Genomic DNA, 27,717 nt, shown 5'->3' on the forward strand with positions numbered 1-27,717 from the left:
TGTTCACTGAGGTAATGGATCCACGTAGTCACATGATAGTTATGAATTAACAGGCTTTCTTCAAGAACTGAATGAGAATTCTTTGTTCCATCTATAAATTGCTATTCAGAAAAGAAGGCCTAACTTCACACCAGGCTCACATCTTGCCCAGAGAAAGGGCAGAATTATAAGTAGCAAATGAAAGCCCTGTTCCACAGTTTAATTAGCTTCCCGCCACTTAGGTATACCTGAAAGTAAGTACATGATTTGAGATTATGCAGCTCTTGCACAGAAATTCTCATTTCTCTCATATACAGAAAGCAATAGCCCTTATTTGCAGGCTCCAAAGAAAAAAGTAATGCCCTGTGATTTCTGCCCACTACATGCAAAGCTCACAGCATTATTGTAAATCACATTTCTCCTGGAATACATATTTTAATTCTTCACAAGGCAAATACATCCCCAAACACAATCATACAGCATTTTCATATGTCACAGAAAACTGTGTACGCTTTTCCCCATAGAAGGACATACTGTACTGCAAATAAAATAATTTTAACATCAATAAACTAGTGTTCCTTCTTCCCTTTAGAAGTAGATTTACGCCTGTCCTCCCAATTTTTGTACATAAATAGAAGAAAATAGTCTTTGAAATATTTACATCCACCAGGGTTCCTGTTAGTGATGTTTTGTATAGTTTTTGAGAAGTTGTCTTTAGTTCTCATTTTCTCTCCAGCCACGGGCATTTTTCCCAAATTTATATACCAGTCTCCGACCATCAACACGCTCAAGAATTTCTCTTTTGTAATAGTATCTGTTAAAAAGAAATCATGGAATTAGATGTATCAGAATCTTATTGTTCAGGGTAATAAACAAACTCTCATTTGCTCAGTTCAGACTTGGGATAGGCAAACTGAACTACTGTATTTCCTGCAAAGCTCCCAAAATCATAAGTCAGCTGAGTTTATTCTATGCTCAGTTCTGAGCCCAATTCAACCACCTTCATGCTTCAGACTGAGGACCAAGAGAATCAAATTACTTTCCCCCCTATAAATTCCCCACCCCTTGTCCATAAGAACCACTTAATGCTATACAGGTTGAGTTTCATTATTCTGGCATGACAGGGTTCTGTCATTCGGATGGCAAAAATTGCACTAAAGCAAATCCATTTTAAAAACAAAGTCCCTTTGCTCCAGTGATTTAAGAACAGCCTTACTGACCTTTGTGATGTTAAGACAGCGTCATTAGGCAGACAATCTATCAATCATTCTCTCTCCAGGTGAGCCAGGGACCCCTACCTTCACCCTTCAGCAAAGTCTTTCTTTCAAGTGGGGGGGGGAAGGGAGGAGTCGCTTTACCTTGGAGAGAGAATCAGCTGGCTGCCTTCTCTCACATTAACAAGGCTATTGCTAAACACTGTTTTCCTTTAATTTAAAGGGCCTTTCTCATCAAGTTGAGATAGGAAAACTTCCCAGGGTCTGCAGTGACTGTCACAGGCACCAGAGTGGGAAGGAGACCATCAGTGAGACCTCACTGCCACTAGTGTTGCTACCCATCACCAGTGGCATTGCTAAGGGGAGGGCCGGGGGGGGCAATTGCCCCAGGTTCCACACTTGGATTACACTTCTGTGGCCTCCCCAAGCCTTGGAAGGTTTTACAAAGCCTGCCAGATGCCTTACAAATGCATTTTAGAGAAAACCTACTGGACTTATGCAAAGTCCAATACCGTGATGAGAGTAATCACTGGATGTCAAACATGTAAAGTTATCAAAAAGAAGAATATGGACACAATCCTAACCAGGTCTACTCAGAAGTAAGTCCTATTTTGTTCATAGGGCTTACTCTTGGGAAAGTGTGGTTAGGACTGCAGCCTTAAGGATCCAGAATTTGCATCATTTTTGCTTTGCACCTGTTAAAGAGGAATGTGAGTTATACTTTGGTCCACATCCCTGCAAATTTCTAAGAGCTGAAAAAATTCCTATAATTACATGACAGCAAAAGGACATTCTCAGTACTTAAGTAATGCTATTTTTCAGACTGGAGGAATCTCAGCGACTGTTAAAGATTCTGCCCTTTGCAATGATTCCACATTTCTTTCACATGTGGCAGAAAAACCTTCAGGATAGAGTTATATCCTAGGGAAGTAAGTTTTGCCTTAAAAATGTGCAGAGTTTCAGAATTCTACTTAGTGGCCATGTGATTCAAACCACTGTGATTCATCAGTGTGGTCTACAGGACACAGACTGAACATAAGCCAAAGTTCTTTCCCTTCTTGTTACCTCATGGCACGGCTGAGTTTCTCATAAGTCATGCTGCTGTTGTTTTTCTTCTTTCCCCATAGTTGAGCCACTGCCTCCGATTTTAAGAACCTGAAGACACCTTCAGATCGGTCCTCCCATTTTATCAACCCCGCATTCTTCTCTGGGTGCAGAAGAATGTCTCGGATAAACTCCCACAAGTGAGTCCCTCGAGGAGCTAAAATGGAATTGTGTTACACAAAGAAACATAAGTGGAGGGGGAAAAGCCCTCTACACTTGCATAGGACAGGGATAATTTTTACACCATTAAAGAAGGAAAATATTTTACGAGAGGTGTAGCTCTAAAAGTACAGTAAAAGTACTTCTGGGACCAAAGGGTTGCTGGATATCTTAATTTTCTGGATATTAGAAAGCCACTCTGATGCTGGTATGGTGCTGGAGGAAGAAGGGCAAAGATGCAGAGGGTGCCTCTGTTACCTCCTTCTCACTTCCAGCTGAGTGGACAGGGAAAGATGAAGAAGTTAGACCCTGTTCTTTATTACCCCTTTAGTGCTGCTTCTTTCCTTGTTCTTGCACAGGGCTTTTTGAAAATGAATAGGAAGAGCATTTTAAAAGCCCCATGCAAGAATTAGGAAACGGACAGTGCCAAAGGAGAGATTAGGAGTGGGATTGTCATTCTTCACATCTCTGCCCTTTCTCCCTGCAAGCGATGAGGTCATAAAGTGTACACCCATGACTCTTTTTCTTCTGATTGTCAAATTCCAGTTAATAGAGCTTTCTAATAGATCAGTAAGTACCAGATATTGCAACATTTACCGCATCTTTTAAAGCCTGGGAGCAAATTATCTTTCCAGCTGACATATATAAAATGAACTTCAACCCAACATAAAGAAAAACAATCCAGACTATTCTTCATTTCATGTTTTATTATCCCATGAATGAGACTGAACTGTAACAATTCATCCCAGAAAAAGAAACTAATTGCACATTTGTAATAAAACCGTGACTAGAAAGAAGTGAAAATTTATAAAATAACTTCTACTTAAAACATCATCACATGTCCATGATATGGAGAGCTAGAATTCTGTATGGGTGTGGCTGTATCCATGGATCCCATACACGTAGATTCACTTATCCATGGATCAGGTCCGTGGGCCCCCCACATGCACCCCGAATGTACGCCCCCCCCCTCTGGAGGCGAGGGGAGGTTCCCCTCTCTCCCCTCGCCTCTGGAAGGTCCTCTGAGCTCAGCAGAGGTTGCACATATCCATCCACGGCCTCTGCTGGGCTCAGAACGAGTCTTAAAATGAAAAAGTCACTTCCGGTTTTGTTGCAAAACCAGAAGTGATTTTTTAATGCTTCACCGGGCCTCCCAATGCCTTATAAGGGGTTTTTAAAGTCACTTCCAGATTTTCAAAACAACCAGAAGTGACTTTTTAATGTTCTAAGACTCAGTCTGAGGCTGGCAGAGGTCATGGACAGACATGTGCAGCCTCTGCTGGACTCAGACGACTGAGTTAAGGGGAGTGGGAGGTAACATTTGCCCATATCTGCGGTTTCACTTAACCATGGGGGGTTTCAAAATGGAAGCCCCATGGATATGGGAACACACCTGTACTTTAAAAACAAATACACACATTTTGCAACCATGAGACACACAGCCCAAGCCTATCCCCCACCATCTCTGTTGACAGAGCATGTGCTGCATTCTGTGGTGGGGGGACAGGATGATAGCCAGTAAGAGGTAAGTAAAAATCTTTCTTTCTTATCTCTCAGTATGCCACCTGATTGCTTATGGGTCTCCTTGACCCAAACCAGCAATTTTGCTGGTGTAAGTCTGAGGAAAAGAAAGGCATGAGGCAGTTTGAAAAACTGGGGATAGGACCCATTGGTTTTGAGATCCACCCCCTCCAGCTCCCTCTCCACCCCTGCCCTCCCCTCCCTGAATCTCCCCAGTCTGGTCCACAGTCTACCCCCACCACCAACTTACCAGGCCAGTGGAATGTCCATGCAAGTCTGGTATGCACATGGAGCCACTGGCTTTCATGCTGCCACAATGTGCCTATGGCAGCAGATCACAAGTTCTGCTGCTGTAGGCCCTTGATAGGATTGGGCTGATAAATTCTGGAAATAGGATAACATATAAGGAGATGACTTTTCAGCGTATTGGGCTGCAATCCTAACACACTTCCGTGAAAGTAAGCCCCATTGAACAAAATAGTACTTCTAAGTAGACCTGGGTCCTCCAAGCTGCTCGCAGCAAAGTCCGGCAGACTGCCAGGAGATGTGCTAATGACTACTTGCTCCAACTCTGTTCCCAGAAACAGATAGCAGCTGACACGGGCAACATCAAGGGGATGTATGACGGTATCAAGCTGCCCCTAGCTCCAACTGTTGGCAACCTTCAGACTCGAAAGACTATGGTATCGCACTCTGAATGGTGGTTCTGGAACAGCGTCTAGTGTGGCTGAAAAGGCCAATTCAGGAGTGACAATCCCTTCCACACTGGGAGCAAGTGCAGTCTGTCCCTGGTCTGTCTCCCTGGCTATGGGCCTTCCTTCTTTGCCTCTTTGCCTCAGTCTGTTGGCAAAGTGTCTCTTCAAACTGGGAAAGGCCATGCTGCACAGCCTGCCTCCAAGCGGGCCGCTCAGAGGCCAGGGTTTCCCACCCGTTGAGGTCCACTCCTAAGGCCTTCAGATCCCTCTTGCAGATGTCCTTGTATCGCAGCTGTGGTCTACCCGTAGGGCACTTTCCTTGCACGAGTTCTCCATAGAGGAGATCCTTTGGGATCTGGCCATCATCCATTCTCACAACATGACCGAGCCAACGCAGGCATCTCTGTTTCAGCAGTGCATACATGCACGTTCCAGGACTGTGTTATTTGGAACTTTGTCCTGCCAGGTGATGCCGAGGATGCGTCAGAGGCAGCACATGTTCCAGGATTCCAGCACATTCCAGGACTGTGTTATTTGGAACTTTGTCCTGCCAGGTGATGCCGAGGATGCGTCGGAGGCAGCACATGTGGAAAGCATTCAGTTTCCACTCCTGTTGTGAGTGAAGAGTCCCCGACTCGCTGCAGTACAGAAGTGTACTCAGGACGCAAGCTCTGTAGACCTGGATCTTGGTATGTTCTGTCAGCTTGCCCCTAGGTTCAACACAGAAGAAAACTGCCCCTCTGAATTCTGCCACAGGCGAGGTCATCCAGAACCGGTCATCCAGAACCGGGTGTAGCAGATGGGATGCTGGGTGCAGCACTACTCTGAGCTATATTCCCGAGAAAATGCAGTGACCGAGGAAGCACTGAACAACATTGAGTGCCTGCCTGTGTTGGATGAGCTGGACAGTGAACCAACCCTAGCAGAACTTCACATGGCCCTGTACTCCCTTGCCTCTGGCAAGGCACCTGGGAAAGACAGCATCCCTGCTGAAGTCCTAAAGTGCTGCAAAGAGATCATTGCCACTGAGCTGCATGAAATCCTCTGCTGGAGAGAAGGTGGAATACCATAGGACATGAGGGATGCAAACATCGTCAGGCGACAGGGGTGACAAAGGCGACAGGGTGACAGGGGGTGACTGCAATAACTACTGCGACATCTTTCTCCTTAGTGTTGCAGGAAAGCTGTTTGACTGAGTTGCACTGAAGAGGCTGCAGGTGCTTGCAGAGAGCGTCTATCCAGAATCGCAGTGTGGATTCCGAGCCAACAGGTCCACCACCGATATGGTATTCTCCCTTAGACAGCTGCAGGAGAAATGCAGAGAACAATGACAGCCACTCTTTATAGCCTTCATAGATCTCACGAAGGCTTTCAACCTGGTCAGCAGGGACGGCCTCTTCAAGATTCTCCCCAAGATCAGATTTCCACCCAGGCTCCTCAGCATCATCAGGTCTTTCCACAAGGACATGAAGGGCACTGTAGACTTTGATGGCTCCACATCAGACCCCTTTGACATCTGAAGCGGAGTAAAGCAGGGCTGTGTTCTCACGCCGACCTTGTTTGGGATTTTCTTCACTGTCCTGCTGAAGCAGTCCTTTGGAACTGCAACAGAAGGCATCTATCTCTGGACCAGATCAGACGGAAATCTCTTCAACCTCTCCAGACTGAAAGCAAAGTCCAAAGTCCAGCTGAAATGTCTACGTGACTTCCTCTTTGCCAACAATACAGCTGTCACCACCCACTCTGCCAAAGATCTCCAGCAGCTCATGAATTGTTTTAGCAAGGCCTGCCAAGACTTTGGACTGACAATCAGCCTGAAGAAAACACAGGTCATGGTTCAGGATGTGGACTCACCTCCCTGCATTACAATCTCTGTGCATGAACTGGAGATTATCCATGACTTTGTGTACCTTGGCTCAACGATCTCTGACACTCTTGCTCTCGATACCAAGCTAAACAGACGCATCGGCAAAGCAGCTATCACGTTTTCCAGACTCACAAAGAGAGTATGGTCCAACAAGAAGCTGATGGAACATACCAAGATCCAGGTCTACAGAGCTTGCGTCTTGAGTACACTTCTGTACTGCAGCGAGTCATGAACTCTTCGTTCACAACAGGAGAAGAAGCTGAACGCTTTCCAAATGTGCTGCCTCCGACACATCCTCGGTATCAACTGGCAGGACAAAGTTCCAAACAACACAGTCCTGGAACGAGCTGGAATCCCCAGCGTGTATACAGTGCTGAAACAGAGATGCCTGCATTGACTTGGTCATGTTGTGAGAATGGGCAATGGTTGGATCCCAAAAGGATCTCCTCTATGGAGAACTTGTGCAGGGAAAGCGCCCTACGGGTAGACCACAGCTGCACTACAAGGATATCTGCAAGAGGGATCTGAAAGCCTTAGGAATGAACCTCAACAGATGGGAAACCTTGGCCTCTGAGCGTTCTGCTTGGAGGTAGGCTGTGCAGCATGGCCTTTCCCAGTTTGAAGAGACACTTTGCCAACAGACTGAGGCAAAGAGCCAAAGAAGGAAGGCCCATAACCAGGGAGACAGACCAGGGACACACTATACTTGCTCCCAGTGTGGAAGGGATTGTCACTCCTGAATTGGCCTTTTCAGCCACAGTAGATGCTGTGCCAGAACCACCATTCAGAGTGCGATACCATAGTCTTTCGAGACTGAAGGTTGCCAACAAGTAGACCTGGTTAGGATTGTGCCCTTAGTCACTTTGAGGTTCTAAATAAGTATGTAGCAAACCAACAACTAACTTGGTTTTTTTGAAAAGTGTATTCCATTTTCAATACCCTTGTATAATTTAAGCTAAGAAAGTTATAAAATGGTCTGTTTGAATACCACATTCCAGGAAGAACTATCATCCTAGTATTAGGTTCCAGGTTTTTGTGTGCCCCTCCTTATGAGAAGAAAGTAACACATGAACAAGGATCCATTGTTCTTATTTGCGCATGTGAATTCCGTAATTGTCCCTGGATACCATGGAGGAATAATAAAATTGGGTGGCCAGGAAACCACAGCATTCAAATAGATATGGTACAGCAAGCTCATTCATTGTTGCCATCTCCAGTGAGGGAGAAGTGCATGTGCAAGATGGATTGTGAGTTCTCTCTTGGACGTAATATCTGAAGAGGCTCATAAAGACATCTTCCATTCATTTGATTGTTTACATCCTGTGTAGTTTATATTGGACATTTTATGCCAGATTCTATTGCTTCCATTGTTTTTCCTCTGAGGTATGTGTTATCTATGAATATTAAATCATCTTTCCTTGCACTGTGATAGCTTGTACAGTAATGGCTCACTTACTGTGTTTCTTGTTGTGTGATTTTGGAGGGCTCTCTGGTGTTTTTTTCACGTCAGCAGAATCTTCTGAAAGAGAAAAGAGGGTCTGTTCTTTCACTCAATCTTAGTACACATTCTAGAGATGATCACATCAAGGCTAATCCAGAGGTTCCAAACTGGGGCATCGCAACGTCCCAGCCAGAGAAGCTCTGTCCGTGCCCGTTCAAGGGGAGGGAGGGGGAAGGCAGCTATGTGATTCGGATGACCACGCCACTGCCAGGGCTTTCAGGGTATTTTGACACTTATCTGAGCTTGCGCTGGCCTCTGGGGGATGAGGGGAGCCTTGTGGATGCCTCCGCAGGGCTCCCCAAGTCTCGTAAAATCTAAAACTCCACTCCATCTTCATATTCCAGTCAGTTTTGGGAAACCAGCCTCCTTCTTTTACCACCTGGTGTGCCCACAGGCCTGGAGAGCTTTCACACTGGCAAGGTGTAACGCTCTTCCATCAGCCTTGTTAACGGGCAGGTTCAGCGGTATCCCCTACTTAGAGAGGAAATGCAAGTGTGGTAGGGATTGCGTTGAGACTTTAATGCATACCTTTTTTTACTGCCCACTACATGTTGTGTCACGCAAGAAATTTCTAGGTCCATTGCTAGCTAGGATGCAGGGCTGGGAGGATTCAACCATGCTTCAGTCTCTCCTTTCCACTCCTGATCCTGAGACTCTGGATAATGTTGCTTCCTTTTTATCTGGGGTAATAGCCAGGCAGAGCCCTGGGACTCTGGGCAGTGACTGATGTTTTTGCTTATGTTGTGTTGTCTTTGTACGTTCCTGTCTTGTTCTGTTCTTTCTCTGTATTTTATGCCAATAAAGGTCTTACTGAACTGAACTGAACTAAAATAATAATAATAACAGGTATTTATATACCGCCTTTCTTGGTCTTTATTCAAGACTTTATTCAAGGCGGTTTACATAGGCAGGCTTTATTTAAATCTCTTATTAAATAGGAATTTTTACAATTTTGAAAGAAGGTTCTTTCTTTCAAGAACCACTACATTCAGGTGTTTCATTCCGATCTGGCTTCACATTCTGGCCTCCATCCTCCCACGCTCAGAGCAGATGGAATAGCTTGGCTTCAGCTTGTCAGCTGCTTCAAGGTCGCACGGTGCCGGTGGCCTCGAACTGGCGACCTTGTGGATGTTATCTTCAGGCAGATGGAGGCTCTACCCTCTAGACCAGACCTCTAAATAAAGATCACAACCAACTTCTTGTTTGGCAATCAGAAGTGGAGGCCAGCGTGAGCTCAGGTAAATGTCAAAATGCCCCTGAAAGCCCTGGAAGCGGTATGATCATCCCAATCGTGTTGCTGCATTCTTCCCTCTCCCACAAAGACTTACAATGGTTTCTGAACTACCAGAGAGTTTGGGAACTGCTGGGCTCCTAATAGTAAACTGAACAAGTACAATTGTGATAGTAAACTGAACAAGAGATAGGTTTTGCATCCAAATTCAATCCACAAAAAGATCAGGTTAATTTTTTTTAAAAGAACAATGATGCTGTTTTCGAATATGTAACAACAGATTCTTGTCCCATCTTTCATGTTTCATGTCCCCTTCTTTTAGTTTCAAGACCTAAGATGCATATATTCTTGATATTCACATGAAGAATTGTGCAATAAATATGGTATCCCAGTATTTGTAAATATTTGGAGCTTCCTTTTTGTGTCTTTTTGTCCACATACAAAAATATTACTTAAATTCATACCCTACTTTTCAACCATACCATTCTTAAAGTCACTTGCCATCTTAAGACAAATAATATAAACACACATTACAATTCAATAACAAAGCTTAAAACACTATAAATATAAAACAGCACCACTATAATAAAATTAACAAGTTTCAAGATCAAAAATATCTTGGAAGAACAAACATGATTTCCCTAAATGCCTGTGTGAGCCTGACAGATCTCACTATAGAAGGAATTCCGCAATACAGGTACCTCCATTAAAGTTCCACTCCTACCAGATGACAACTTTAGCACCCTGAACCAGCAACTCTTTTGATTATCTTTACTCCACTCTGTGTGTCTATGTGATCTGTGCATGCGTTGCAGCATATAATATATGGAAAGAGAGAATCCCTGAGGTAACACAAGCTCAAACAAACGGAGGATTTAAAAGGTAAAACTAGCACGTTGTTTCTGTTTAGCCAAAAACAAACAGGGAGCCAGTGAATTCTATACCAGATTGGGTCAGGATGGATGATACTTTACCTGTCTGACTGGCTTCACATGATAAGAGGATTGTGCGCTTAACAAGTGTACACATCCTGGCCCCTCCTCTCACATAAGGGGGAATTTGAGGACATTTCCTTTAATTGCATAGGAGTCATTTTGGATGGATCACACACACCCCAGCACATAAAATTAGGTGAAATGACTTCAATTTCCCAGGAGATAAGGGGAGGGGCCATACTGTGTGTGCTTCATTAGTGTGCTCAACTTCTATCACATGGGGTTGGTTGGATCAGTATAGTATCATCTGAATCAGCCTATTGGGAATGTACCTTTCACTTGGCTCCGCCTAAAAGCCGGAGTGTTGCTGAGTTGAAATTTCTGAACTATTTTTAAAGACAGCTCAATGTACAGTGCATTACAGTAGTCAAGTCAAAAAGCCATCAGATAAGGGTTCAGTCCTTTTGACTCCAGATAAGGACAGATTGGCAAACCAACCAAAGTTAAAAAACAACAACAGTGAATCACTGAAGTGCAAATGTTCTGCCCCACCTTCTAGTCAGTCCTGCCCAACCTTTACTTTTTGACCCATTTGTTTTTTAAATGAATTTGCATATGCCCAAGTATCACTGAGGGCAGGGCAGGTTGAAACTCTGGTGTTGCCCAAATGAGACCCAAATTTCACAACTCTTCCCCATGTTCCCATCACCATCTCACGCACCTGAACTGTAGTGATCCAGAGCCCACCCCCTACACCCCCTTACCTGCAGCTCTACTGCACCTTCCCTTCCTCCATGCTGTTTAAAATAAACAGGGCAGAGCGGAGCATGTTGAGGGTTGATGCTGGAGGTCCATGCTATCTAAAATAAGCACTCTGTCATGTTTATTTTAAACATGGCCAGCATGACTGAAGGGAGGCCACACCAGAGCTGCAGGTAAAGGAGGTCAGGGGGTGGTCACCACACTCCATGCTCCACCTCTCCTTGTTCACCCGGCTGCTTAAGCTAGGTGACCATAGGATTTGGGGGTACTCTGTTAATCTGAGAGGGAGACTTTCCCAAGCAAATCTCTGTCTGGTTTTTCTAGCTTTGAGTGGTGGCAGCAAATCCTCAGTCCAATAATAATAATAATAATAATAATAATAATAATTAATAATAAACTTTATTTCTATCCCGCCCTTCTCCCCAAAGGGACCCAGGGTGGCTCAATCCCAGTCCAATCCCAGCTTCCCCAGTGAAGCAGAGCGGCACCTTCACTAATAGCTAGGTGGTGCGCCCATTTTGCCCTTCATCTTCCTTTTCAGGGTCATATTGCCTCTGAACAGCCACTAAGTTACCATGGCTGACAGCTATCAGTAGACCTCTTCAATTTCCCAAATCTTTTTTTCTTCCCCCCAAACCATCCAAACTTATGGTAATCATTGCATTAGGTGCTACAAGTTTCCACATGGTGTGAAGCAACACTTCCTTTTCCTCAACCTCACCACTAACCATCTGCATACGGCTAATTCCAGCTTCTAATATTCTGAGAGATATAGAAAAACTTCCTTTTCTCAGACAAAATGGAAATCAATCGTAGTAAAAGTGTTAACCCAGCCAGATTCTAGGTGAAATCCTGATCTGGCCCACTGTGCTCCAGAATTTTTTATAGCATATAAACTGAGGATTTTCTCCACACTTATTATCTTGGAGCTGATCTAACGAAAAATGTACGTAGTGGTATTAGTGTAAATCACACCTGCTTGCCTGAACACATAACAATCTGGAAAGTGTTGTTTCTGAGCAAACGAAAGAGTCAAGCACATGGGGGGAGGGGGGAATAGGGTTAATAGGAATTCTTGGCAGTTGGGACCATCTGCTCTGTTGCCAGACTTATAGGGACATGTTAGTTTTTCCACTGATGCAACATTATCCCATGAAAAAATATCAGGTTTCTGAGTGCTGGCAATTTTAAACCAAAGAAAGAGAGAAAATTTCCTCTGTTCATTATTCATCACCTAAGCAGTGGTCTATGCAAGGAATGCTCACTTCTTTAGAAACAACGGAAAGGAAAAATAAGAGTGGAACATACGTCTTTGTAATCTACTGCTGGCAATCAGTTCCCGTCTACCTGTGGGATGTTGCCAATTGCCAGGAACCTGTGTTGTGTCTGCCTTGCAGGATTTTCAGTGTCAGAGAAACTAAAAGCCCACACACATTCTTCCACCTATATAACATGCATAAACATCACAGCTTTCTACGGAAATCAGTTATTTGCATGTGCAAATAACTTACAGTAAGTACCAGCTGTGTACAAACTTGCCTAAGGTATTTTTTTTGCAACAATGATAAGCACTTCAGGAAAAAGGCTATGAATAAGAGCAGGCCTTCCATTAGATTCTGCTGGAAGAGGAAAGCAGAAAGCTGCTGAAAGAGGAATCCTTTGCTCACCATTGAAAAATCAGCTCATTACATTTGTGCCTTTTCCGAGTTGCCAAGTTCAGAGAACACAATCCTCCTCCACAATTTGCTGAGCTTGTGGGAAAGCCAAGAAAGCTAATTAAGATTTAATATTTCTGACCTTATTTAAGCCATTACACCTAAAGCCGTTGGGAAATTTTGTTCTGAACCATCAATCTGAGGAATTCAGAATTTCTGTCTCACAGTGCAATCTTAGGCACGTTTACTCAGAAGAAACTCCTACTATGTTCAATGGGGCTTACTCTCCTGTAAATATGTACAGGATTGTAGCCTCATTTTTGAAGAAATCAAGTCTTAAAACAGCATTTTAAAAACTGTTCTATTATGCTCATTTTGAGAAAAAAAATCTTGGCTACATTTGAATTATTTGGCTATTTTAATCTACCAAAACCAGTTGCTTGCTACCTGGTTGGCAGTGAATTGCTTCACACCTGCATGAATAAAGGCTTATGACTCTCACTGAGAGACATTTCGAGGTATATTTGAAGGTTGGGCTCTGAAAGGCAGAGGGAAAAAAATAGCGTAATGTTTCAACAAGATGTCTTGCAAAACTTGGGGGAAAAAAATTCACAGTATTTGCATATGATTCAGGAATGAGCTGCTTCTTTACAGAATATACAAATTTAGTTTTTACAACATACTGTGCCCTTGGCATGCCACCCTTCCTCGAGGCGCAACAAGAAGAAAAAAAAGGATAAACACACCACAGCAGGGAGCTTGGCTACTGGAAAAGTGATCTGAGGAGCTGGCAGCCATTTTACGAGAATGGGTGGACAGAAAAGGAAAAGGCAAACATCAGTTGCTGAGCTAATTTGTTTGCTGCACATCAGAGGGTGACAGTGAACGCAGGTATTTTTTTCTGTCAGCTTTGTAACAGCCTATTTAAGAATAACCTGCTATCATTTCTGTTTTCTCTCCTGGCAGAGTTGCTGCTCTCCGAACAACTACAAGAGAGGCAGGAGAAAACAGTGTGGTGTTCCTCAGAACCAAAGAGCCAAGGGGAAACGCTTAACCTGTTGAACTGATGCTTGTCACAAGGCAGCTTAATGCCGTTCAATAGGTGCTGCGAGCTTCCCCTGCAATCAGTGCATTTCCATACTGGAAAAATGTCTGCCCTTGTTAATTTCTGCTGGCACAGAGATATGACAAGAACGGAGCTTTTGTCCATTAAAAAGGTGTCAACCCTACTGGTCTCTGCTTATGTGTTGGTGTTTTGTCCCTTATAATTATATCTACACTATACTTTCCACTTTTATCCTCCTTGACTTAATTTGTCTCTCCGGTGAGCACTATCCCCTCTCTATTATCTTGTCACTTCCCTCTCTACAAAGTGCATTTCTCTCTTTCATTCCTTTTCATCTCCTTTTTATTCATTCTCTTCATCTGCTTGTCCACAATTTTTGTATTTATCAAAATACTTGTAAACCAGGTTTCTCTCCATTCTCCAACCACTCTTTTCACCCCAGCCACTCAAAATATAGATTCTATCACTTTATGCTACTTTTGGTCACTGAATTTAGTTCTAGATAAGCCTGTTACCCGATAAGGTAAAACCACTCAAACAACTTCAAGAAAGAAAATGATGAAAGAAGGAAATGTCCTTCTGAAAGCATTTACCCGCTGGTATACCTCTCTCTATATATCAAGGCCCAGTTTACTCAAGCGAAGAACATGATAGAGCAGCTATTTTCAACCACTGTGTCACAGAACACTGATGGGCTGCGGATGGTCTGCAGGTGTGCCATGGAAGTTTGGGGAGGGTCATTTATTAGTAGGGCATTGCAGGATGTGAGCCCCCTACCAACAAATGTCTGCCTTGTCAACTGTCAAAAAAACTGATGGTGTGCCTTGACCATTTTAGTGCCTTGTCAGTGTGCCATGAGATGGAAAAGATTGAAAATCGCTGGTATAAAGGCTATTTGAGACTGATTTCTGAGTGGCAGCTGATCTATAGGAAGGGCCAAATGTGCACTGTAGTTTGCCAGATGTTTCAGCTTCACAGTTCTTTTCTAATCAACTACAAACTGCTGCACAGAATGTTTTGCCAGCACCACCTGTGTGGTGGTTGAGTCATATGCTGAGAAGCTGTGATCAAACAGATGACTCTACAGAGCTGCCATCATGCAGATTCAGTTGGGGTGGAATTCACTCACGAAGAAGGTGAGCCATCTGAACCATTTGGGGTTAGGTGGTATGAGTGGCGTGTACCTGCAGACCCCAGAATGTATGTACAAGACTTGGCTTTTGTGCAAAGCCAAATAGACAAAATCTGAGGCATGCTGGAGACAGCTCTAGTACGTTTAATGATGTGTGTCTGTATGTTAGATAGATAAATAAAATTAAAATTAAGAAAATTACATTTCAAAAATTGCATTTCACTTTAAATTTAATTTTCAAATTATTTCTGTTGTTTTCTGTTAACCAGTGTAAAATGTTAAATACTGATCCCAAGGCCCCAAAATCATAATGAATAGGTAGATAGGGCCAACCCTTTAACATAACTAGTAAGCCTAACAACTGGGGCTGGGTAGTAAAATCAAGTTTTCAAGGGCGAGTATGATTGGCACTCCCATCAATATGTTCCTGAATTTTGGATTTGTGCTTACGCATTACTTTGAACAAGGTGTGCACCTGATTTTATTGTTGCAAATGAAATAAAATGAAATTAACAGCAAATTAATTAATGGTAATTTTTTTTTTTTTGCAGAAGGCCGAGGCACCCCTAAGATTATGAGGCCCTAGGCCTACAATTTTCAAAATGTCCTGGAGTTTGAAACCCGCAGTAAGTCCTTGCAGGGGCGGGGGGGAGGCAGCGAGGCGGGGGAAGACAGCAACGCGCTCCCCAGGATTGCGCCGCTCAAGGGGGGCTGCAGGAACTGAGGTGCACTCCCCAGTCCCTGCAACAGCATCCTGGAGGTGCAGGGAGCCCTGCACGAGCCTCTGCAGGGTTCCCCAGGTCAGCAGCAGTGAAAGTGAGTGATTGCGCTCTGCCTCCGCAAAACTGGAAGTGGAGCTCGATCGCTCCACTTTCACTGCTGCTGACCTGGAAAGCCCTGCAGAGGCTTGCACAGGGCTCCCCGTACCCTGGGAAGGCTGCTGCAGGGACTAGTGAGTGCACCCCAGTCCCTGCAGCCCCCTCAGAAGTGAAAGTGGAGCGATCACGCTCCGCTTCTGGTTTAGCGGAGGCGGGGCACAATCGCCCCACTTTCACTTTGGAAGCCTCGGGGAGCCCTGCAGATGCATTCGCAGGGCTCCCTGCACCCCCAGGAGGCTGCAGGAGGCTGCGGTAGGTACAGCCAAGCCCCTGCAGCCCCCTGAGCAGTGTGATCCTGGGGATTGTGCCGCTGCCTCCTCCCTGCCTCCTGGCTGCCCCCACCCCTTAAGGGCAAAGAGACCAGGGCCCTCAGGCTGGGGCGTTGCGACTCCCCAGTCTGAAAACCTCTGCTCTAAGTTGAAGCCCACTCAGCCCATATGTAAACTTGGCACAATTAGTAGGCTAGACCAGTGTGAATTCCAACTCTGGCTTCAAAACTGAACAGCCAGATCATAACACATAAATTAAAACAGCAGAACAGAGTGCTGCTGTTCTAAATGATTGTACGGTGGAGCACGATGCACACCGCCAGCAACCATTTTGGAGCTGCCGCTGCAAGTAGTGGCAGCATCAACAGCCAGCTGCTGCTACTGGATACCTGGAGGAATACAGGTAAGCTGGCACGGGGGGAGGTGGTAGGAGGAAGAAGGAGAGGGAGGACTGGGGGAGTTTCTGAGTGGAGAGGCGAAAGCCAGGAGGTGGAACAAGGGAGGAAGGGGTGGAAACTAATGGAAGCAATTTGCACCAGGATCCTATCCCTGTTCCCTCTCCCTTTTCCTCTCTCTCACTCTCCTTGGACTTACACTAGTGAAATAGCTGGAGTGGATCTGAGGAAACCCATTGGGGAAAGAGAGATTTACTGCACCTCTTCACCTGCCCCTCCATTGCTTTCTGTTAATGCAGCTGCATCACTACTGGGGGAGTTAGGATTGGGCTGTAAACCTTCTCCACCAACATTTTTAAAGAGATGAGCATCAATGAGTGCCATTTCTTACCACTTATTTGCATACAGGCTATTTAATTTATTTGTTCCATAGGTACAAAAGGAAAGCTGTAGCAATGATCAACACATAGAACAAAGAGCATCATAACACCAAAACAAAGACCATGCACCTTCTTTGCTGTGCCCAATATACAACTATTCACAATGCATGCACAACGCTATTTTTGTATGTATTTCTCATTCAGTCACTCACAGCTGAATGTGTGAATAGGCTTCAGGACAAAGCATTTGGTTTGATGTGACATGAGATGAGTTCTATGAGGGGTGTCTGATCTGTGAAGGATCATTTATTTAGTAATATGACTGGCATAAAACTCACAGCATAAGCTCACATCATTCACACATGCCCAGTCACCAATAACAAACATGCATTTCTGCCCAGCCTATTCAGTCACATGTCAGTTCTTAAACGGCAACTGATACAAAGCCAGGAAAGGGAGACAATCAAGGCAAATAACCACACAATCATCACCATCAGTTGACGGATTGGTTCATGATCAGCTACACGTACCAAACCATTAACAAAATTGGAATGAATGTGCACATCCATGGAAATTAGGGAAAGTCCTAAGTTAACCATCTGAGGAACCTCGCTTAAATAGGAATTTGGCTTTCTTACCCATAAGCTGTGCTTGCCGATAGGATTTGCTCTCCAGTAATTCTGAAGATTCAAAAAGAAACAGTGAAACATAAAGCAATGTTTTCTTAAAAGTGTGTCTAGAGTCACTTAAAATGGTTTCAATGGTTGTTAAGTTAGTTACCTACTGTGCCACCATATCCGCTGTCATAGAAATAATTCTCTTCTTTCCATGATGCCATTACAGATGGATCTTAAACCAAGAAGAGAAAAAAAGAACAATTCAACAAAAGTCAACAACAGGAAAGTAATATTTCAGTATGATAAATAATGCCAGTTCCATCTTTGGGAACGCTTGAGCTCCTTATACCATGGAGACAATTCAGCCAAATTCAATACTTAAATATCCCATTAATTGTGATAAGGCAGCGGACAAAGCCATTGCCCAAGCACCCCCAATAAATACATGAGACGTGTTGCTTGGAATATCGGTTGGATGAGTTTATTGAGAAAAACCAATTATATACTTGAGCAACCTTGCACCAGGCGCTGACTCAGAAACTCCTTTTTAGTACTGACACCTAACCCAGGGGAGACAGCAAACCACTATTCCTTTTTTCTGGCATTCCTGCTCTGACTCAAAGTTTTGGACCATCAACTGACAACTTGAACTCCACCCAGACCCAGGGGGTAGTGGAAACTGAACTTGTAACCCCTCCCCCAAGCCAGAAGGCCTTTGGGGTCAACTGAGCAGTCCAAGCCTAAAGCTTCACCAGCTGGCCTTCATGAGCCCAACAACCTTGGGATTGGCTCACCCACTGACTGTTTACCTCAATGTGCCTACCAAAATCCCTACTCTTGACCCCTGGTTTGCACCAAACCATCCTGGTTTTTTAAAAAAAATCACCCAACCGCAAAGAAACAATCTGTAGTAGGCAAAAAAATCTGCCAACTAAGGTGCAGCAGTTCCTGGCTCCTAACCTGGCTCCAGAGGCAATCAGCTAATTTCAGACTGTGGCACTGAAAGGGTGGGTGGGGGTCAGACATGGATGCACACTGACACCCCAGCTAACAGCCAGAAAAGTCCCACCCTCCAGAAAGAAATATCCCGGCACATTAAGAACATAAGAACATAAGAACAGCCCCACTGGATCAGGCCATAGGCCCATCTAGTCCAGCTTCCTGTATCTCACAGCGGCCCACCAAATGCCCCAGGGAGCACACCAGATAACAAGAGACCTCATCCTGGTGCCCTCCCCTACATCTGGCATTCTGACTTAACCCATTTCTAAAATCAGGAGGTTGCGCATACACATCATGGCTTGTACCCCATAATGGATTTTTCCTCCAGAAACTCGTCCAATCCCCTTTTAAAGGCGTCTAGGCTAGACGCCAGCACCACATCCTGTGGCAAGGAGTTCCACAGACCGACCACACGCTGAGTAAAGAAATATTTTCTTTATTTTCATTCAGTGGGGTGCCAAGGTATTCCCAAGCCTTGTCTTGTGTGATAGTGGGGCCAGGAAAGAAATGCTCCCATGAGAAGCAGCCGCAGCAGGGCAGGGATAGTTCTGCACTATCCCAAAGAGATAAATGCCCACCCTACACAAGGCTTGAGGAAATAACCCCTTAAGCTCCATTAATTGGGGTTATTCTGACAAGCAGAAGTCACTCTTTGTCTTCTGTCAGCATCTCATCTAGGGAGAAGCAACTTTCAATTGCAACTGCCTTACAGCCCAATCCTATCCACACTTTCCTGGGAGTAAGTGCCACTGACACTAATGGGACTTACTTCTGAATAGACATGAATAGGATTGGGCTGTTAATTGTATCCGCTGCCATGTTAGTGGTGCATTTTGCATTAAAGTAAAAATAGCTGCCTCAATGAAAAGTCGGAATGGCTCTTCACAGCCCTTTGCCACTTGAAGCCACTCAGGGTGTATTTTTATACTATCAAATAGCTGTACCCCCATCCTTCAGAGGAATGGGGAGAGAGGGTGATTGAAATACAAGAGATGAGGACGTGTTCTTCCATTTACATCTCTTCAAAGTGCCTGCTGTTTGCTTTCTGACATCTTGATAAGGCAAACTTAAGTGAGACCACAAGGTGGAAAGCATATACCTAGGAAAAGGAAACGTGGGGTTTGGTATTTAGAGCAACAGTACACATGCACTCTTTGTAGTATTTTTGAATATTAAATGAATATTTTTGAATAAAAAATGAATATTTTTTTAGGAGTGCAAGCAATCATACTGCTTTTTAAGAGCTGTAAAGGTTGTTTCTGCTTCTCTTTCAAAACCCAAGGTTAATTTGGGGACCTATTTGTTGTTTTTTTAAGTAATGAATGCAATTTTTTCGGAAAATTAATCACTTGCTAAGTCATCGTGCTTGTCTAGCTTTAAAATTATGACATAGGAATCTAGCCGATCTTTGACTTACATGTTTGGGCATCCCAAGCCTTATATTGTACACACCCACTTATTGTTTAGACTCCTGATGTACCCATTGTTTTCTCTAAAAACAAACCTCACCCAAGCAAGGCTTGGACGGGCTTTTGCTTTTGCAGTTCCATAAGGCACAAGAAACCCTCTAGTAGCAATCTTATTTCGCACAGCTGAATCTAAAAGCACTTCCATGAGTACACAGTATGTTAGCATTTAATTATCAGACAATGCAAGAGAGTAATCTCAAAGGGCTGAAGCCAAGAAATACCAAATGGAGATGCAATCTACATCTCACTGAAATCAGCAAGTTTGTCAATGTCTTAGAGAGCCCAGTTCCAACTAAAGGTTGCCCGCAGGGCACAGCAGTGGCGGTACAGGCTCTGCTGCATCCTGTGGGCCACCCGAGACCATGTGGGGGCGGAAAGGTAAGTAATCATTTCATTTCCTTACCTGATTTCACTCCTGATCTCCATTCCTGTCCACCCATCCCCACCCCTCCTTACTGCCTTACTGGTTCCAGTGGATGGAGATCTTGCCAACAGTGATTGTGCTGGTGGCCTCTCTGTGCTCACCAGTACATGTGCCAGCCTGTGGGCAGAACATCACTCCCGCTGATGGGTCAGCACTTGGGCTGTCAGAATTCGCATCCCGCTGGAGGGCAGCCCAGTTAGGTTGGGCTGCCCAAGACATGCATTGCAACCATACAGGAATTAACTAAATAGTACAGATAACTCTCTTTCCTGAACCTCCTAAAATACATTTGTTCCTGCCTAGATGGTCAAGCCCAGTGTCAATATATTTATTCTTATTTATTTATTTAACCTATCTTGAATGCTTATCAGCTTCTTATGCTTCCAGCAATGCTAGGACATGTGAGGAAAAAAAACACATTTCATATAAAGCTAAATAAGAGGAGATGCTGTGTAGTCTGTTTGTGAATGTGACAAATTTCCAGTGGAGAAAAGTTCTGGAGGGAAAAAAGCTTGGTAAAAAGATTTTTTTTTTGTCAGTTCATTTTTTATTTTTATTTTGTATTTTCCTTTAATTGGTTTTAGTGTTTTGCCTTCTAAATGTTACGACTTTCTAGATGAATTAATAACAGCCCTTCGTGGAATTTTTTCAAAACATATTTTGTACATGATCAACTTTAAACAAGAAAATCAGGCCAATGTTAAAACATGCCTAGGTCCCACTGACTTGATAAAAACTTTGAAGTGCAATGCCATGCATCTTTACATAGAAGTGAGTTCCACTGACCCCCAAGTAATTGCACCAAGGATTGCAATGTAATACATCTGCCATAGTAGCTTCCATTGATATCAGTGGGATTTAAACATGCTTAAGGTTGACCCAATTGTGTCCTCCTGTTTTGCATAGGATATTTTTATAACGTTTAAATGTGTTTTCCTGTCCTTCTCCAAGTCCTAGCCATCCATCCACCTGGTAATCTTTCTATAATTTATTTTGTCTAAACAAATAGAACCCTGAGTCAGTAGCATAGCTACGGGGGGCACATTGCTACATTTTGCAGATGTCCCAACACAACGTGCAAGTGCTCCCTCCTCCTAGCCTTTGGAACCATTCCAGCTTATAAAAGCAAAGCATAGGAGGTGCCTCTGCTTTGCTCTCACTGCTCAGAATGGCTCCAAAGGTTGAGGAAGAGGGGTTGCTTACATGTCGTGTTGAGACATCTGCAAAACTTAGCACTGTGCTCCCCTCAGAGAATGCTACTGTTTCAGTAGAGTTATTGAGTGTTCCAGTTAATGGGAGGGAAAGGCAGAATATAAATTATTGAAGAGAGAGAGAGAGAGAGAGAGAGAGAGAGAGAGAGAGAGAGAGAGAGAGAGAGAGAGACTGGAGTGATACACTACGGCTAGGCACACAAGTATCACCACTATCACCTACCTGTTTGTTCTGTTTTAACAATGACATTATGCGATGGGTACATTTCACTTCCACATTGACCTACAGGAGAATGAAAGGAGCATGTGGTGTACAACTCAGTACACAGAAAGGTAGGATTTCAAACAAATGCTTGCATAACCAAACTAGTTTATACATTTTTAGACAGTTCGTACATATACAGGGCATCATTAGTTATTTAATATTTTTATCTACTGCTTTTTGAAACTAAACTCTGCCCAAAGCAGTTCCCAGTAAAAACACAAAACAATATAAAATAAACAAGCAACAAAAATAGGCAGCCCAATGGCATAAAATCATTATATCAGTTAAAATAAGAAAGTCCAATCCATAGTCAAAACTGCGTCTGCAATAAAACACCAGGCAGGAATCAATTAAGGGCCAAATCCTATCCAATTTTCCAGTGCCAGTGGGGTGTGCACTACATCCTGTGTTGGAGGGGCACAGGATGCACTTTCTGTGGGAAATTTCTTTCTGGAGGGTGGGACTTTGTGCACTTTCCATGGAGCTGCATTGTGGATACACCAGAGCTGGAAAGTTGGATAGGATTGGGCCCCCAATGTCCAGTGGAACAGAGGGTTTTTTAAGAAGAAAAAAAAAAATCTTAAAGGCAAGCACTATGAAAATCTGACATACTTCCTCAAGCAAATCGTTTCATAGGTACCACCACTGAAAATGTCCCATCTCTGGTCTCTGCCTAGGGAATTGTAGCAGGCAGGAGAGTGGGTACAACACCATGAATGAAGGGGTCTGGATAGGCTCATTTGGGCAATGACTTATTAGAAACAATTCCATCTGATAAATTGTACCAGTGAAACAGTAGAGCGAAAGCGAAAAGGAGTTATTTACTTTCTGTTTGATGGAAACAGCAGGAACTATTCCTACTCCTGGCTCCCTGGGATCACAAGCAAAAACATGAATAACACCTTCTCATGTTCAATTGTTCCCGTAAGTAATATTTTAAGCTGGAGCACACCTGTGAGTATAAGTCTTAATATGGGAAACAACTCCTAGCTATTTAGTGAAATAATTTATTGCCTTGTCAAGCATTCTGAAATCATGCATACGCATTTATAGATTAGCATGTAGTTACCATTCCATTTCAGATGATGAAGGTTGCTATAAAGAAGCTGCCCAGCTGTGCCAGCTGCCCGGATAAAATCTTGCAAACTCATGTTGCACAGATGCTCCCCGCTGATATCAAACTCCTGGAAAGGAATACAGGTGGCATCCAGCTGGTTGGTGTCCAAGAGATGTTGGAGCCATTCCCAAACCTGATACTTGGTCCAGTATTGAGGGTGTATTTCATGCCACTGAGTTCCAAAAAAGCTACCTGATGCTGCAAGAGAAGACTTAGTTAGATCTCCCATCAATTGTCATCCAAAATAATTAACTGTTCCTGAATAATGTTGGTTAAATGCCATAGGAAATATTTTATTTCCTTATTAGAACATTTTTTATTTTTTCACATTTTTATACCCCCCTTTCCTCCAAAGAGCTCAGGGTGGTGTACACAGCTGCTCCCCTCCTTTTGTCCTCACAACAACCCTGTGAGGTAGGTGAGGCTGAGAGAAAGTGACTGGCCCAAGGTCACCCAAGAAGCTTCATGGCTGCAGGGGGATTTGAACCTGGATCTTCCAGGTCTAAGTCCACCTCCCAAACCACTACACCATCCTGGCTCTCAATTTGCCTGAGAAAATCCAAAATTAAAGGTAAAACAATAATCAAAGTCAAATCAAACACAATAATAACAAACAGCAACAGGAGTACAATAACTAATTAAGGGCCCAATCCTAAGCACAGCCAGTGCTGGCCCTGAGCCCTATCACTGATGTTGGGTGCCGTAAACGTGCCATAAAGCATGCTTACGGCATCCAGCAAGTAAGGACCGCTGGCGCAGGGTCTGCACCAGCCATTGCAGCTTTTGGGACTTTCCCTGGGGGAAGGGGATGAAGTCCCCTTCCCTCGAAGAGACCTCTAGCTCCTTCCCAACGCCTGCTAGATACAGAGGTAGCCGCTTTGGCCCTGTTGATCCTGGGGGCGCCAGGAAGCTCAGGATCAAGCTGCCCACAGGGTGGGGGGAAGCTAGCTAAAGTAACAAAGGCACATCCCCTTTTATTTTAAAAATAAAATTATAATCAGAGGGTCCCAGTAACCCTGTGAAAAAGAACTGTTTTTCAAAGGTAAGCAGAGAAAGAATAGAGGAAATATACATAGGAAGTTCCTGTCCTGAATACCTGCCTATTATTTCCCAAACATTGGAGGAACCCAGAGCACAATCTCTCAGAAAAGTCTTAAGGTTTGGGTAGGCTACTAGATTTATTTGACAGAAGGAAGTCCTTGATATATCGCGGTCCCAGAGCATTTAAAAAATCAAAAACACTACCAATACTTTGAAATGAACACCAGAAACTGAGAAACTAATGAAACTGAGAAACAAATGTAATTGTCTCAAACGTGGCATCATATGTTCCATTTGGCCCACCCTAATCAACATCTTGATGGTCGTATACTGAACCAATTGGAGTTTCTCCTCAAAGGTACTCCTCAAAGGCAGTCCCATGTACTGTAGAGTGGTTGGCAACCTTCAGTCTCGAAAGACTATGGTATAAGCCTACAGCAACCGGTATTCCCAGGCAGTCTCCCATCCAAGTACTAGAGTACATTACAATATTCTAACATGAACTTCAGCATGAATTGCTGTGACTAGGATATTTCTATCCAAAAAGGGGCTCAGCTGGTGTACCATCCTAAAGTGGTATTAAAGCACTCTTTACCAGTACTACTATTGGCATGTCCAGGGGCAGTGCTGGATCCAAGAGGCACCTACTCTGAAAATCTGGGTCTCTAAAAGGAGTGAAACCCCACCATGGCAGGCTGTATACATACAGGAGGACTGGTCACATTCCCTGTCAACAGTAATGTTGACGCATGGATTATAGTTCAGTTTGTTCACTCACATCTACTGACTTCATAATCCTATTCAGAACAATTATATGGAAGGATGCTTTTTTTCCTTTCAAAAGACCTCTATCTTCCCATTCCACAACTAGAGAAATATTTATATTGGTCCAAGAGGGACATTGTTAAGCTTTCAATTTTTCCCCCTGACTGAGGTTCTATAATATTAATGGCTTCAAAAGAGGCATAAACACATGATGCCAGAAAAATCTGCACCTGTTGAATTTCTGTCTATTTGCCAGCAAAATTTTCATGTCTTCTTTCATGAGAAAAAATGGTAACTGTATTGGAATTAGTTTCAACAGTGCCTAGAATTGTCATATTTTTTGTGAAAGAAAACATGGAAATCATAAACATCTTAAAATAAAGTATTTAGAAATTATGTACAGGAAAACTATCATGTGGGGATTATTAATAAGCACTGGTACATTTGGAATATGCTATCTAATCCTAAGAACATATACATAAAAGTAACTGCATTTTCTTACTTCCAGAAATGCAGGCAGAAGATTCCTAAAAGTGTTTGTGAAAGGAAATGTTTAAACTTCAACAGGGATAGGACTTGTTATCAATTCTTAAGAATGATAAAGCAAAATATTAAAGCCTAGTCCACTACAGCAAGGCACATAACGGCCCTATCCAAAAAATAATGATAAATGGATTAAAAGGATTTTAAAAGGATTTTAGCATTACTGTCAAAATGTTCCGGGGGGGGGGGGGGAGGAATAAAGAAAGGAAAAGCAAAACCATTCTGGATGGAAGGATTAGATTAGGATTAGATGTTCATTACAGTCTCTGTGATCTTATTTTCTCCAGGATAACCCTTTCCTCCATCATAATCTATTTTTGGGTTCTCTTCATAAATAGCTAATTTACTAAATAACAATTACAAGCGGATAAGAGTGTGGTATATGGTGAATCATTTAAAATGTGAGTTAAAAATCCAGCTTTCACCATGAGCACATTATGAAACTTCAGGTAAGCCACTATTCTCTCAGTTTTACTTTCCCATCTGTAAAGAGGAGATATTTATACAAGCCTAGCCTCACAGGGGTCTTGAATGACTTAGTAAGAGCATGAATGTACGTAATATCCTTTGTTTATACTCAGCACAAAAGGACTAATATGATCCCTGCTATGCATGTTTAGGTAATATTTAGGCCAATACACTTAAAGTTTATAATACCTGGTAAAATGAGAAAAGACAAGGGAAAAATAAGCAAGATATTAAAATAGTAATTTGAAAAATATAAATAATTCCATAGGCTTTTTCAGAATGCACAATGGTATTCAACCATATTTTGAAAAAAATTTTAAACTAGCTATTGGTCAATTCTTCCAAAGTCATTTATAAGAGTACTGTATTATATTTTAGGGTTGGCACATGAAATTTGAAGCAAATTTCACCTTCTTCTCAAGGTGAAACATCTAAGCATGTTCAAGAACATGCTTCTATAGGACAAGTGACATTCCTTAGGGGGTTCCATAGGTGCAAATAATTATCTCTGAACTGGGACCATCTTATCTCTGAGCTGGAATCAGTACTTTTGGAGGAGGTTCTGACACTGAATTCCAGGTTCACATCTACTCAAAGTCATGAGTGAGTCTTGAGAATTTTCAGAGGTTGAAATCCTTGCTAACAAATCCTGACCATTTATTTTGGCAAACTCAAGCAAACTGAACCATCTGTTTTTGATAAAACATCACTTTGATATGAAATTGGAGAAAGCAAAGGTTACAATAATATGGCTATTTTAAGAAAAGGTTTTTTCCTAACCAGTAATTCTGTTAGGAAAGATGATTTTATATTGGAAAAAGATCACTGTATGGTAAATTGTAGGAAGGAAACTGATTAATGCCTACATTTAATGACTACATGAGTGAATTGTAGTGTAATGCTGCAAATGTCTTTCAGATTACAATATATATATGAGGTTTCATAACTCACAGCACAAGCCTATGCATGCATGTCTACTCAGAATTAAGTTCCATTGTGTTGAATAGAAATTTACTCTCAGGAAAGTGTGGAGAGGATTGCAGTCTGGATTTCTTTATAGGCTCACACCTCAATACTACATTTACATGAAGGAATTAGAAATAGGGGCTTTTACTCTAATGGCTTAATATTTAAAAAGGAAAGACTGGCTATCATGAGCTTGTCCTATATAGGTGACCCATTTGAAATTGACTATTTCAGTCAAAGCTAAACAAGGAGGTTTCTACCTCACCCAAAATTACTTCTGGTCCTAGGTGGCATCCTTATATTCAGTACCAATGACAAATCAGTCAGTATAAACTGAGACAGCAAGAAATGGAATGGAGAATTTCAAGTTGTAGAGATGATCTATCCAGATGTCAGGATTAGATTAGAACGTGGTATCTGGGTGCAGCATGTGTAATGGTTTTGCTGACAGTACACTCTTGGCAGAAATTTATTTTATTTAAAAATTGAATTTAATGAAAAAAGAGGCAGTGGTCAAGTGTGAAAGAATAAGGCAATGCACAATGATTACATACATCACAATGATTATCCTACATTCCATTCTGGCAGTGTGAGCTTTTGGAATTTTTACGACTATAGTGAAATTTGTTTTCAAACTATGGCATTCTAATAAAGCATAAAGGAGACTGGAGATTGTTTCAGATAGATGAGGGAAAGAGAAAGATATACAACTCCCAAACCTATACAGAGATCACCACTGGTGAATTCTTCCTACCATTACATGTGGGATATCCATCTGTCCAGGACGGCTGTTCATGGAGAAGACTTGTGACGGAATTAAGACTCATTCTGCCAGATCCTTCTAAAATCATGATCTGTAAATGAAGCAAATAGCTTACTTAGCTAGTACTCCTTTTTCCAAATGCCAAGAATATCCTATCAAAAGACAAGCAATGGTGAGTATAGTCTGAGAAGTCATAGCACAGGTTATGTTGCCACAACCCCTTTCTGGCTGGAATAATATCTCCTTGTGACAGACATTACCATGCTTAATTTTCATATGCATGAGGCAAGTTTTTACAGTCACCCATCCATAAAAGAATATTA

The 27,717-nt window shown here is 42.8% G+C and overlaps 1 protein-coding gene across 5 annotated transcripts; it reads right to left on the bottom strand.

Annotated features, from left to right (window-relative positions):
- Window positions 1-693: 693 nt before the first annotated feature.
- EHF (ETS homologous factor) lies at window positions 694-27,485 on the bottom strand. 5 transcript variants are annotated; one of them, XM_066631670.1, is made up of 10 exons: window positions 27,386-27,485; window positions 22,801-23,046; window positions 21,690-21,749; window positions 17,524-17,592; window positions 17,382-17,423; window positions 16,465-16,484; window positions 14,378-14,384; window positions 7,996-8,058; window positions 2,259-2,454; window positions 694-793 (listed from the first exon to the last, which is right to left on the bottom strand). In XM_066631670.1, the coding sequence occupies exons 1-10, from the start codon at window positions 27,480-27,482 to the stop codon at window positions 694-696; spliced, it is 900 nt and encodes a 299-aa protein (XP_066487767.1). In that variant the 5' UTR covers window positions 27,483-27,485. The 5 variants fall into 5 exon arrangements, with proteins under 5 accessions (XP_066487767.1, XP_066487740.1, XP_066487748.1 ...); XM_066631643.1 differs by lacking the exons at window positions 14,378-14,384; window positions 16,465-16,484 and adding an exon at window positions 16,061-16,087 and having other exon boundaries at window positions 7,996-8,055; window positions 27,386-27,482; XM_066631651.1 differs by lacking the exons at window positions 14,378-14,384; window positions 16,465-16,484 and adding an exon at window positions 17,246-17,263 and having other exon boundaries at window positions 27,386-27,482.
- Window positions 27,486-27,717: the final 232 nt, after the last annotated feature.

This window comes from Tiliqua scincoides, chromosome 1 (genome assembly GCF_035046505.1).
Source record: "Tiliqua scincoides isolate rTilSci1 chromosome 1, rTilSci1.hap2, whole genome shotgun sequence".
NCBI lineage: Eukaryota > Metazoa > Chordata > Lepidosauria > Squamata > Scincidae > Tiliqua > Tiliqua scincoides.

What these genes read in the sequence shown, in the direction of transcription:
- EHF (XM_066631670.1), bottom strand. Translation starts at nt 27,482, where the DNA reads ATGATTTTAGAAGGATCTGGCAGAATGAGTCTTAATTCCGTCACAAGT. An exon ending in TGGATATCCCACATGTAATG is followed by an intron (nt 23,047 to 27,385) that starts GTAGGAAGAATT and finishes CTTCTCTTGCAG; the next exon opens with CATCAGGTAGCTTTTTTGGA. An exon ending in TCATCATCTGAAATGGAATG is followed by an intron (nt 21,750 to 22,800) that starts GTAACTACATGC and finishes ATTCTCCTGTAG; the next exon opens with GTCAATGTGGAAGTGAAATG.